Source organism: Theropithecus gelada, chromosome 8 (genome assembly GCF_003255815.1).
Source record: "Theropithecus gelada isolate Dixy chromosome 8, Tgel_1.0, whole genome shotgun sequence".
Classification (NCBI taxonomy): domain Eukaryota; kingdom Metazoa; phylum Chordata; class Mammalia; order Primates; family Cercopithecidae; genus Theropithecus; species Theropithecus gelada.
In genome coordinates, this window is record NC_037676.1 from 146,653,486 (window position 1) to 146,666,675 (window position 13,190).

Sequence of the window (13,190 nt, forward strand, 5' to 3'; positions counted from 1 at the left end):
AGAAAGTATCGTTAGGCGCAAGAAAATGGCGTGGAAATATGTGTTTTTGTGGCATCCAAATCTACTCACTTGCTCATTGGGCAGTGGGGGAAGGGCCACTTGGATGCTCAGACGTGTGACCCCTGAGCCACACTCAACCTCCTTTTAAAAGTCAATAGGAGGCGATAGCTGACGCCTGTAATCCCAACACTTTGGAAGGCCGAGTTGGGCGGATCACCTGAGGTCAAGAGTTCCAGACCAGCCTGGCCAACATGGTGAAACCCAGTCTCTACTAAAAATACAAAAATCGTGGGGAAAAGAAAGATCAGATTGTTACCGTGTCTATGTAGAAAAGGAAGACATAAGAAACTCCATTTTGGCCGGGCGCGGTGGCTCAAGCCTGTAATCCCAGCACTTTGGGAGGCCGAGACGGGCGGATCACGAGGTCAGGAGATCGAGACCATCCTGGCTAACACGGTGAAACCCCGTCTCTACTAAAAAATACAAAAACTAGCCGGGCGAAGTGGCGGGCGCCTGTGGTCCCAGCTACTCGGGAGGCTGAGGCAGGAGAATGGCGTGAACCCGGGAGGCGGAGCTTGCAGTGAGCTGAGATCCGGCCACCGCACTCCAGCCTGGGCGACGGAGCCAGACTCAGTCTCAAAAAAAAAAAAAAAAAAAAAAAAAAAAAAAAAATATTTTTTATTAGTTTTGAGTTGGAGTCACTCTTTTCACCCAGGCTGGAGTGCAGTGGCGTGATCTTGGCTCTCTGCACCCTTTTCCTTGGGGTTCAAGTAGTTCTCATGCCTCAGCCTCTTGAGCAGCTGGGACTACAGGCGCCCGCCACCACGCCTGGCTAATTTTTGTACTTTTTAGTGGAGATGGGGTTTCACCATGTTGGCCAGGCTGGTCTCGAAGTCCTGAGCTCAGGTGATCCGCCCACCTCGGCCTCCCAAAACCCTTCTACTTTCTCTGCAGGGTCCAGCTCCACGGGGTCGGTGGGTTTTTCTCCCCGGGTGCGGAAACAAGACATTGTAGAAATAAAGACACACGACAAAGAGATAAAAGAAAAAGCAAGCTGGGCCCAGGGGACCACTACCACCAAGATGCAGAGACCAGTAGTGGCCCCGAATGCCAGGCTGCGCTGATATTTATTGGATACAAGACAAAGGGGCAGGGTAAGGAGTGTGAGTCATCTCCAATGATAGGTAAGGTCACGTGGGTCACATGTCCACCGGACAGGGAGCCCGTCCCTGCCTGGCAGCCGAGGCAGAGAGAAAGAGAGGAGAGAGAGACAGCTTACGCCGTTATTTCTGCATATCAGAGACTTTTAGTACTTTCACTCACTTTGCTACTATTATCTAAAAGGTAGAGCCAGGTGTACAGGATGGAATGTGAAGGTGGACTAGGAGCGTGACCACTGAAGCACAGCATCTCAGGGAGACAGTTAGGCCTCCAGAGCAGGTCTGACTGATGTCAAGCCCTCCACAAGAGGTGGAGGAGTAGAGTCTTCTCTGAACTCCCCCAGGGAAAGGGAGACTCCCTTTCCCAGTCTGCTAAGTAGAGGGTGTTTTTCCTTGACACTGATGCTACCGCTAGACCACAGTCCACTTGGCAACGGGCTTCTTCCCAGACACTGGCGTTACCGCTAGACCAAGGAGCCCTGCGGTGGCCCTGCCCGGGCATCACAGAAGGCTCACACTCTGGTCTTCTAGTCACTTCTCACCATGTCCCCTCAGCTCCTGTCTCTGTATGGCCTGGTTTTTCCTAGGTTATGATTGTAGAGCGAGGAGTATTATAATATTGGAATAAAGAGTAATTGCTACAAACTAATGATTAATGATATTCATGTATAACCATATCTATGATCTATATCTAGTATAACTCTTGTTATTTTATATATTTTATTAGACTGGAACAGCTCGTGCCCTCAGTCTCTTGCCTCGGCACCTGGGTGGCTTGCCGCCCACATTTCTGTCTCCATGAATTTGACTGACTGGGGTCCTCATGTGAGTTAGATCACGCCGTCCTTGCCCTTTCGTGTCTGGCTGCCTTTGCTCATCACAGTGTCCTCAAGGTGCATCCAAGTCACAGCGCAGGCCGGTTTCCTTCCTTTTTCAGGCTGAATCATGTTCCACTGTGGATGAGCCACAGTGCGTTCACTCACGCGTGTTTGGATATTTGAATTGCTTCCATCTTTTGAATAATGCTGCTAGTGAACATGGGCTTATGTTTTTTTTTTTTGTTTTTTCGTCTTTAGAGTCAGGGTCTTGCCCAGTTGCCCAGGCTGGAGTGCATGAGTGCATGATGCGATTGTGGTTCACTGCAGCCTCCACCTCCTGGGCTCAAGCAATTCTGCCTCAGCCTCCAGAGTCGCTGGGACCACAGGTGCCCACCACCACTCTGGGTGCTTTTTTTTTTTTTTTTTTGAGACGGAGTCTTGCTCTGTCGCCCAGGCTGGAGTGCAGTGGTGCAATCTCAGCTCACTGCAAGCTCCACCTCCCAGGTTCATGCCAGTCTCCTGCCTCAGCCTCCCGAGGAGCTGGGACTACAGGCACCCACCACCACACTTGGCTAATTTTTTCGTATTTTTAATAGAGATGGGGTTTCACCGTGTTAGCCGGGATGGTCTCCATCTCCTGACCTCGTGATCTGCCTGCCTTGGCCTCCCAAAGTGCTGGGATTACAGGCGTGAGACACTGCGCCCGGCCTGGGTGCCCTAATTTGTTTTTGTATTTTTAGTAGAGCTGGGGTTTCATCATGTTGCCCAGGCTGGTCTTAAACTCCTGACTTCAAGTGATCCACCTGCCTCAGCCTCCCAAAGTGCTGGGATTACAGGCGTGGGCCAAGGTGCCCGACCAGTGTTGTTTTTAAGATGGGCCAATTGCAGTGAGCTTGTTGCATGACAGAGTGGGCCTGAGGGGCAGGAGAGTGCAACCCCTCTGCTCTGGGGAAGCCGGCCTCAGGCTGGGGCACGGGCAGCTGAAACCCTCAGCGGCTGCTCCTGGGCTGTGGAAGAGAGTTTCTGTGGGGAGGGATGGGGTCACATGAATGGAGGGAATGGAGGAGGTCTGCAGCCTAGCACTGAGGCCTACTGGGGAGGCAGCTCAGGAAGGCCACAGAGTCAGGCCCAGCCCAAAACCTTTGCCCTGAAGCTAAAATAGGCCCTTGAGCCTGGTTTAGAATGGGTGGCCTCCAGCCAGCCCATTGGTCCTGGGGTGGTGTGGGAGGGAAAGGGCCAGTTTGGGACCGCAACATCTCCAGGCTGCATGTAGAGCTGCCCCCGTCATGGTCTTGGGGCCCAGAAATCATCTGCGCCCCCAGAAGGATACCACTGTGGGTGGGCCCAGCCAGAGGGGCACCATGAGATCTGCCGCTTGGCAGGGTGAGGCTGCCAGGGGAAGCACCCTGACCCCAGGACACTGGGCCCAATGCCCGCCCTGCCCCGTCCTGAAGGGGTGGCCTGCCCCTCCACACCTGTGGGTGTTTCTCGTTAGGTGGAACGAGAGACTTGAGAAAAAAAATAAGACACAGAGACAAAGTATAGAGAAAGAAAAGCGGGGGCCCAGGGGACTGGCGCTCAGCTTACAGAGGACCTACGCCGGCACCAGTCTCTGAGTTCCCTTAGTATTTATTGATAATTATCTTTATCATCTTAAAGATAAGGGAGTGGCAGGATAATAGGATCATTGTAGGGAGGAAATCGGCAGTAAGACATATGAATAAAAACCTCTGTGACATGAATAGGTTTAAAGGAAAATGCTGTGCCTTGAGATGCATATGCAAACATCTCCATAAACCTTTTGGTAGCATTGTTTCAGCCTATCACATGGGGAGAAACCTTGGACAATACCCAGCTTTCCTAGGCAGAGGTCCCTGCGACCTTTGGCCGTGTACGTGTCCCTGGGTAGTTGAAATTAAGAGAATGGTGATGACTTTTAACCAGCAAGCTGCCTTCAGGCACTTGTTTAACAAAGACACATCCTGCACAGCCCAAAATCCATTAAACCTTGAGTCACCGCAGCACATGTCTCTTGCAAGGACAAGGTTGGGGGTAGGGTCACAGATTAACAGCATCTCAAATACAGGACAAAATGGAGTCTCTTATGGCTACTTCTTTCTATATAGACACAGTAACAGGCTGATCTCTCTTTTCCCCACACCGTCCCGCCCTGCACATGGCAGGACAGAGTCCTTGGGCCTCAGGCACCCAGCTCCCCACCCCAGCCCCACCCACAACACTCAGGGTCAGGCTGGCTGGACTGGGCAGGAGGCGGCATCTGGACTCCCCCTTCAGAAGGCAAAGCTGCCCTGAGATCTGCCTTCCCCTTCCCCCAGACTTCTGCCATCACCACCACAGTAGAGATAAGGCCTCTAGGCTCAAAGGCCAGAGAAGGAGCCCACAGGGAGGGCAGGGCTGGGAGCCACAGCCTCCCTGCCCCGGGGGCTAGAGCTGGGGTCTTACCTCAATCTTATCCTGCCCCAAGCCCGGCCAGGTGGCTGCCAGGGCCCAGGTCCGTCTTCCTGGTTGTCTGTGTTGGAGCTTCCTGGGGCTTTCTCTGGCCTAAGGGAGCATGACGCAGCAGGCACCTTTTCAGTTCCTTTGATTCCATCGCAGTCCCCAACAGGGACCATAGCCCAGGACCCAGGAAGAGGTTCATGTCCCCACCCCAACTGGGGCCACCAAGGGTGTCTGGGCAGCCTCTGTTGGGAGGGGCAGAGGCATGGACCTGGGAGCTCTCAGGCTCTGGGGGCATCTGTGCACCTCTGCCCTGCGTCCCCCAGCTTGGAGGCAGCCTCCAGATGGAGAGCCAGAAGGGGACACTCCGGCTCTGCCCCACAGCTTGAGGGGCAGCAGGAAGAGGACAGAAGCCCACCCAGGCTGGCCGGGCGCGGTGGCTCACACCTGCAATTCCAGCACTTGGGGAGGCCAAGGCAGGCGGATCACTCGAGGTTGGGAGTTCAAGACCAGCCTGACCAACATGGAGAAACCCTGCCTCTAATAAAAATACAAAATTAACCGGGTGTGGTGGTGCCACCTGTAATCCCAGCTACTCGGGAGGCTGAGGCAGGAGAATCACTTGAACCTGGGAGGCAGAGGTTGCAGTGAGCCGAGATTACGCCATTGCACTCTATCTAAAAAAAAGCCCACCCAGGCTGCCTGTCCAGGGGAAGGGGCCCAGCCCTCGCCCCCAGGGGAAGGGGCCCAGCCCTCGCCCCCCACCAGCAGTGGCTTCAGGCTACTGGGGAGGATCTGTGGCTGGAATGGTTAACCCAGGCATCTCCAGCAGCCAATCACAGAGCTCTGCAGGAATACCTGGGAGAGGTCCTCATGCAGGCCGGGCCGGGCGGGTCCTAGCCCAGCCCCAATCTGGCCCTGGACAACCCCAGCAAAGCCGCCCTCAGCCAGCCCAGAAGCACTGGGCCTTGGCCACAGCAACACCCACTGAGCACGCTGGGAGCTGAGTATGGCGTCCCTGGTCTCGATGGAGCTTGGGCTGCTGCTGGCTGTGCTGGTGGTGACGGTGACGGCGCCCCCGCCTGCTGGTCTGCTGAGCCTACTCACCTCCGGCCAGGGAGCTGTGGATCAAGAGGCACTGGGCGGCCTGTTAAATACGCTGGCGGACCGTGTGCACTGCGCCAGCGGGCCGTGTGGAAAGGTAACAGCCCCACCCGACGGGTCCCCCAGCCCTGGCCTCTTCCCGCCCGCTCCGCCCTGCCAACTGGCAGCAAAGGGCCCTGGGCAAACTCCAGGAGGCGGAGGAGGCTGGCGGCAGTACCTGGGCACCCTGGCCCTCCCCGCAGGCCAGAGCCCACCCTCATGCTCATGAGGGCAGACAGGCACACCTCTCCAGGGACACACAGTCCCTCTTCTCCCCAGGACCCCAGGGCCACCTCCCCCTGCCGGTCCCCAGCCATCAAATTGGCAGTGGCTCCAGGGGAGTCCCCTGGGGATGGGGGACCACTGTTGGGGACCCCTCTCCGTGTAGTTGGGGAAGCAGAACAGGGTCCTGGGGAGACAGAAGGGCACAAGGGTTTGAGAGAGGATGGTGGACGTGGTTGGACCTGGGAGGGAGAGGAAACAGGCCTGTGGGGAAGCCCCTTGGCCAGGCCTGCCTCTCCCCTCCCTGGTGGGCCCAGAGCCCCTCCTCACCTGTCTCTGCCCACAGTGCCTGTCTGTGGAGGACGCCCTGGGCCTGGGCGAGCCTGAGGGGCCAGGGCTGCCCCCAGGCCCGGTCCTGGAGGCCAAGTACATTGCCCGCCTCAGTGCCGCCGCCGTCCTCTACCTCATCAACCCCGAGGGCACGTGTGAGGATGCTCGGGCTGGCCGCTGGGCCTCTCGTGCAGACCATCTCCTGGCCCTGCTCGAAAGCCCCAAGGCCCTGACTCCGGGCCTAAGCTGGCTGCTGCAGAGGATGCAGGCCCAGGCTGCCGGCCAGACCCCCAAGATGGTGAGGGACAGTCCAGGCAGACCAGGGGAGTGGGTGAGGAGGGCCCCATGGCCTAGGGGGCCAGGCCTGGCTGCAGAGCCTTCAGGGAGCCTGGGGGCCTGGGGAGACGCCCGGGAGTCGGCCTCCTGCTGGGGATTCGCAATGTGGAGCTCACTACCGGGCAGCTGGGGGCCTGCAGGAGCCCCAGGAGGGGCCTCACGAGGGAGGAACCCAGAGGGCTGAGTGGGAGCCTGAAGCAGCTGGGCCCGGCAGGGAGGGCTGTGGCCCCAGGGAAGGGCGGGGCTGGTGGGGGCAGATCCTGTAGTTGGCGTGGGAGATGCATCCAGGGGCAGCTGGGTGGATGGCAGAACTGGATGCAAGGTCACACCAAAGGCTGAGGCCGAGGCCCCCTCTTCCCCAGGCCTGCGTAGACATTCCTCAGCTGCTGGAGGAGGCGGTGGGGGCGGGGGCTCCAGGTAGTGCCGGCGGAGTCCTGGCTGCCCTGCTGGACCACGTCAGGAGTGGGTCTTGCTTCCATGCCTTGCCGAGCCCTCAGTACTTCGTGGACTTTGTGTTCCAGCAGCACAGTAGCGAGGCTCCTATGACGCTGGCCGGTGAGGCCTGGGCTGGGCTGTGGAGGGGGCACCCCCGAGTCCCCAGCCTCCATGTCCCTGGGGGGCAGGGCTGGAGCCCACACAGACTCGCCGTGCTGACTCTTCTCCCTGCTAGAGCTGTCGGCCTTGATGCAGCGCCTGGGGGTAGGCAGGGAGGCCCACAGTGACCACAGTCATCAGCACAGGGGAGCCAGCGGCCAGGACCCTGTGCCCCTCGTCACCTCCAACGATAGCTCCAGTGTGTGGGACACGGTGAGCTGTGCCCTGGGGTAAGATGGGGTCCCACTGGGGTCTGCTCAGGCCCCTGAGCCTGTCCTGCCACTCCCCAGGTATGCCTGAGTGCCAGGGACGTGATGGCTGTGTATGGACTGTCAGAGCAGGCTGGGGTGACCCCGGAGGCCTGGGTCCAACTGAGCCCTGCCCTGCTGCAACAGCAGCTGAGTGGAGCCTGCACCTCCCAGCCCAGGCTCCCCGTCCAGGACCAGCTCAGCCAGGCAGAGAGTGAGTGCCCACCCCGGCACTGTGCTGGCAGTGCAGAGGTGGGGCCCACATAGGGAGGAAGGAGTGGCTGCCGAGGGTGAGGGATGGAGAGAGGGAGCAGGGCCTGGAAGTTGAAACAGCAGACACAGGGGAATGTGGCATCGCCAGGAGGGGAGTGGGGCTTTGAGGCAGGAGCGTCAGCCTGAGTGAGGGACTGGCCCACACTGACCGCCTGCAGCTCTGGTGAGTGACGCCCGGGAAGCAGGGGCTGAGTCTGGAAGAAAAGCTCTCACAGCCACCTCACCCGCCCCCAGGGTATCTGTACGGCTCCCTGGCCACGCTGCTCATCTGCCTCTGCTCGGTTTTTGGCCTCGTACTGCTGACCTGCACTGGCTGCAGGGGGGTCACCCACTACATCCTGCAGACCTTCCTGAGCCTGGCGGTGGGTGCACTCACTGGGGATGCTGTCCTGCACCTGACGCCCAAGGTCTGCCCCCACAACCCCCCGATCCTGGCCTTCCCTTCCCCACCATGGACTCCCAGGCCATGCCCTCCCAGGGCCCTTACCCACACCACCCCCTGACCCCTCTCCCTGGGTCTTGGAGGGAGGCGCCCTGTGACCCCCCCAGCCCAGCGCCCCTACTCCCCAGGTGCTGGGGCTGCACACACACAGCGAAGAGGGCCTCAGCCCACAGCCCACCTGGCGCCTCCTGGCTATGTTGGCCGGGCTCTACGCCTTCTTCCTGTTTGAGAACCTCTTCAACCTCCTGCTGCCCAGGGACCCGGAGGTCAGGCTTCTTGGGAAGGTACCCGGCGGGTGGGTGTGCTGGGGGCCTGGCGGACACTGAGCAGCTACCCTCACAGGACCTGGAGGACGGGCCCTGCGGCCACAGCAGCCACAGCCACGGCGGCCACAGCCACGGTGTGTCCCTGCAGCTGGCACCCAGCGAGCTCCGGCAGCCCAAGCCGCCCCACGAGGGCTCCCGCGCGGACCTGGTGAGTGGGCGCCCGATGCCCCACCCCACGCGGAGCCCCTCCCACAGACCCCTTCCCAAGCCCACACTCCCAGCCCCTCCCCAGGCCTGCGGCCCCGCCTCCCGCGGTGATCTGGGGCCCCGCCCCGCCGCGTTCCTCCTCTATCTCTGGGCGGGACTTACTCAAGGCTCCTCCCAGGTGGCGGAGGAGAGCCCGGAGCTGCCGGACCCGGAGGCCAGGAGACTGAGCCGAGGTGAGCCCAGGGGGCGACCCCGGAAGGGCTGGGGGATCTGAGGTTTGTGTGCAGCGCGAGCGGGGCCCGGGGCTTGGCGGTCGGGGACAGGCCACGCGAACCCACGGCCGCTGCATCCGCAGAGTTGAGGTTACTGCCTTATGTGATCACGCTGGGCGACGCCGTGCACAACTTCGCCGATGGGCTGGCCGTGGGCGCCGCCTTCGCGTCCTCCTGGAAGACCGGGCTGGCCACCTCGCTGGCGGTGTTCTGCCACGAGTTGCCGCACGAGCTGGGTGAGCGGCGGGCGGGGCCTGGAAGGAGACGGCCGGGGCCGCACGGGGCTGGGCGGGGAGACCGGGAACAGGTGGGCGGGGCCTGGTGGTAAGAGCGCGCGACCGAAAGGGGGTGGGTGGGGCATGTAAATAGGAGGGCGGAGCTGTTGATGTGGACCCGCCCGCAGGGGACTTCGCGGCCTTGCTGCAGGCGGGGCTGTCCGTGCGCCAAGCGCTGGTGCTGAACCTGGCCTCTGCGCTCACGGCCTTCGCGGGTCTCTACGTGGCACTCGCGGTTGGAGTCGGCGAGGAGAGCGAGGTCTGGATCCTGGCAGTGGCCACCGGCCTGTTCCTCTACGTGGCACTCTGCGACATGGTCAGGATGGTGAGGGGAGGGGCTGCTCTGGGCCGGGAACTGAGCAGCGGAGCTGAGCAGGGGCGCTGACCTAGTACCCACTTGCTCCTCAGCTCCCGGCCATCTTGAAAGTACGGGACCCACGGCCCTGGCTCCTCTTTCTGCTGCACAACGTGGGCCTGCTGGGCGGCTGGACCGTCCTGCTGCTGCTGTCCTTGTACGAGGATGATATCACCCTCTGATACCCTGCCCTAGTCTCCCACCTTTGACTCAAGATCCCACACCCCACAAACCTACAGCCCAGAAACCAGAAACCCCTATAGAGGCCCCAGTCCTAACTCCAATAAAGACACTCTTGTCCTTGCAGCATGGCTGTGCTCTCCTTGTTGGGTGGGAAAGGTCCTCAGCTGAGAAAGGACAATTGCGGCACTGCCTTCTCCCCATCGGGGTGCCTCGAAGAGAAGCAGGAAGAGCTGCACTCAGGGCCCCCCAGGCAGCCAGCCTCAGGCACCCCCTCTTTGAAGTGGAGACCCTGCCTGCCTGAGGAGTGGGGTCAGGGAAATTCGCCGGGGTGTGTGGGCAGCAGGTGGGACCCTGTCCCCAAACAGTAATCAAACTTGCTTACCCATAACTGCTTACACAGCTGAAGGCATATTTTTCTGTCATGGAAAGCAAGCCTGGAGATAATCAGACCAGAGTGTGGCAGCCCATGGTTGCTGGGACCCCAGCCTCTTCTGACTCTGAGGCGTTAATCCTGAGTCCCTATGTAGTGGCCTCCTAGGGCTCCCATAACACAGCCTACCACAAACTGAGTGCCTTCAAACCAGAAACTTATTTTCACAGTTCTGGAGGCTAAAAGTTAGGAATCAAAGCATCAGGAGACTAACGCTCCCTCTGAAGTCTCCAGGAAGCAGTCTGTTCCCCAAGCCTTTCCTGGCTACTGGTGGCCCCAGGTGTTCCTTGGTTTGTGGGCAGTATGACTCCAATCTCTGCCTCTGTCTTCACATGACCTCCCCTCCTCTCTCCTTTTCTTTTCTTTTTTCTTTCTTCTTTTGAGACAGAGTTTCAGTCTGTTGCCCAGGCTGGAGTACAGTGGCACCATCTCAGCTCACTGCAACCTCTGCCCCCCAGGTTCAAGCAATTCTCCTGCATCAACCTCCCGAGTAGCTGGGATTACAGGTACCCACCACCACACCTAGTTAATTTTTATATTTTTAGTAGGATGTGGTTTTATCCTGTTGGCCAGGCTGGTCTCGATCTCCTGACCTCAGGTAATCCACCCACCTCAGCCTCCCAAAGTGCTGGGATTACAGGTGTGAGCCATTGCGCCCGGCCCACATGACCTTCTTTCTTGTGTTTCTATCNGCAAAAAAAAAAAAAAAAAAAAAAAAAAAAAAAAGACCATCCTGGCCAACATGGTGAAACCCCGTCTCTACTAAAAAATACAAAACTTAGCTGAGCACGGTGGCAGGTGTCTGTAATCCCAGCTACTCAGGAAGCTAAGGCAGAAGAATTGCTTGAACCCGGAAGGCAGAGGTTGCAGTGAGCCGAGATTGCACCATTGCACTCCAGCCTGGGCGACAGAGCAAGACTCCATCTCAAAAAAAAAAAAAAAGAAAGAAAGAAAAAATAATTTAAAAATAAATAAAATAAATACAGGCTTGTCGCAGTGGCTCACACCTGTAATCCCAGTACTTTGCAAGACCAAGGCAGGTGGATCACCTGAGGTTGGGAATTCAAGACCAGCCTGACCAACATGGAGAAACCCCATCTTTACTAAAAATGCAAAATCAGCTGGGTGTGGTGGTACATGCCTGTAATCCCAGCTACTCAGGAGGCTGAGGCAGGAGACTCTTGAACCTGGGAGGCGGAGGTTGCAGTGAGCCGAGATCGCGCCATTGCACTGCAGCCTGGGCAACGAGAGCGAAACTCCAACTCAAAAACAAACAAATACAAAATTTAGCCAGGCGTGGTGGCATGCCCCTGTAGTCCCAGCTACTCAGGAGGCTGAGGCAGGAGAATCACTTAAACTCGGGAGGTGGAGGCTGCAGTGAGCTGAGATCACACCACTGCACTCCAGCCTGGGTGGCAGAGCCAAACTCCTCAAAAAAAAAAAAAAAAAAAAAGGAAAGGAAAGAGGCCAGGCGCGGTGGCTCATGCCTGTAATCCCAGCACTTTGGGAGGCCGAGACGGGCGGATCACGAGGTCAGGAGATCGAGACCATCCTGGCTAACACGGTGAAACCCCGTCTCTACTAAAAAATACAAAAAACTAGCCGGGTGAGGTGGTGGGCGCCTGTAGTCCCAGCTACTCGGGAGGCTGAGGCAAGAGAATGGCGTAAACCCAGGAGGCGGAGCTTGCAGTGAGCTGAGATCCGGCCACTGCACTCCAGCCTGGGCGACAGAGCGAGACTCCGTCTCAAAAAAAAAAAAAAAAAAAAAAAAAAAAAAATTAAATTTAAATTAAAAAAATAAAATAAAATAAAACAGGCGGGGCGCGGTGGCTCATGCCTATAATCCCAGTAGTTTGGGAGGCCGAGGCAGGCGGATCACCTGAGGTCAGGAGTTGGAGACCAGCCTGACCAATACAGTGAAATCCAGTTTTTACTAAAAATACACAATCAGTTGGGCATGGTGGCACAGGCCTGTAATCTGAGCTACTCAGGAAGTTGAGGCAGGAGAATTGCTTGAACCCCGGAGGCGGAGGTGGCAGTGAGCTGAGATCGCACCATTGCACTCTAGCCTAGGCGACAGAGCGAGACTCTGTCTCAAAAAAAAGAGGTCAGGCGCGGTTGCTCACGCCTGTAATCCCAGCACTTTGGAAGGCTGAGGCGGGCAGATCACAAAGTCAGGAGATCGAGACCATCCTGGCTAATGCAGTGAAACCCTGTCTCTACTAAAAATACAAAAAAGTAGCCGGGCGTGGTGGCGGGCCCCTGTAGTCCCAGCTACTTGGGAGGCTGAGGCAGGAGAATTGCTTGAACCTGGGAGGTGGAGGCTGCAGTGAGCCGAGATTGTGCAACTGCACTGCACCCTGGACGACAGAGTCAAACTGCCTCAAAAAAAAAAAAAAAGAAAAGAAAAGAAAAGAAAGAAGGGTGACTGCCAGGGCTGAGGAGGGGAGAATGTGCAGGAGTGTTTTACGGGGATGGAGCTTTACTTTGTTTAGATGGAAAAGTTCTGGAGGTGGACGATGATGAGGTTGCACAATAATGTAAATACACTTAATGGCCCTGACCTGTGTACTTAAAATCAGATAAAAAGGCAAAGTTTGTTATATTTTATCACAGTAAAAAAAAAACGGGCCGGGCACGGTGGCTCATGCCTGTAATCCCAGCACTTTGGGAGGCCGAGGCGGGCAAAACACCTGAGGTCAGGAGATCGAGACCAGCCTGGCCAACATGGCGAAACCCCGTCTCTACTAAAAATACAAAAACTAGCCAGGCATAGTGGCTCGTGCCTGTAGTACTCGGGAGGCTGAGACAAGAGAATTTCTTTTTTTTTTTTTTTTTGAGACGGAGTCTCGCTCTGTCGCCCGGGCTGGAGTACAGTGGCTGAATCTCAGCTCACTGCAAGCTCCGCCTCCCGGGTTTATGCCATTCTCCTGCCTCAGCCTCCCAAGTAGCTGGGATTATAGGCGCCCGCCAACTCACCCAGCTAGTTTTTTGTATTTTTTAGTAGAGATGGGGTTTCACCGTGTTAGCCAGGATGGTCTCGATCTCCTGACCTCGTGATCCACCCGTCTTGGCCTCCCAAAGTGCTGGGATTACAGGCTTGAGCCACCGCGCCCGGCCAAGAGAATTTCTTTAACCTGGGAGGCAGAGGTTGCAGTGAGCCGAGATCATGCCATTGC

At 57.6% G+C, this 13,190-nt stretch overlaps 1 protein-coding gene across 2 annotated transcripts; it reads left to right on the forward strand.

The window, feature by feature from the left end:
- The first annotated feature begins 5,338 nt into the window (after positions 1–5,338).
- SLC39A4 (solute carrier family 39 member 4) lies at positions 5,339–9,702 on the forward strand. Of its 2 annotated transcripts, XM_025394962.1 has the most exons (12): positions 5,339–5,636; positions 6,147–6,428; positions 6,829–7,021; positions 7,137–7,273; positions 7,351–7,522; positions 7,816–7,988; positions 8,152–8,289; positions 8,366–8,497; positions 8,675–8,729; positions 8,852–9,004; positions 9,172–9,359; positions 9,452–9,702. In XM_025394962.1, exons 1-12 carry the CDS (start codon positions 5,445–5,447, stop codon positions 9,578–9,580), a joined length of 1,944 nt encoding a protein of 647 aa, XP_025250747.1. In that variant the 5' UTR covers positions 5,339–5,444; the 3' UTR covers positions 9,581–9,702. The 2 variants fall into 2 exon arrangements, with proteins under 2 accessions (XP_025250747.1, XP_025250748.1); XM_025394963.1 differs by lacking the exon at positions 6,147–6,428 and having other exon boundaries at positions 5,415–5,636.
- The last annotated feature ends 3,488 nt before the right edge of the window (positions 9,703–13,190 follow it).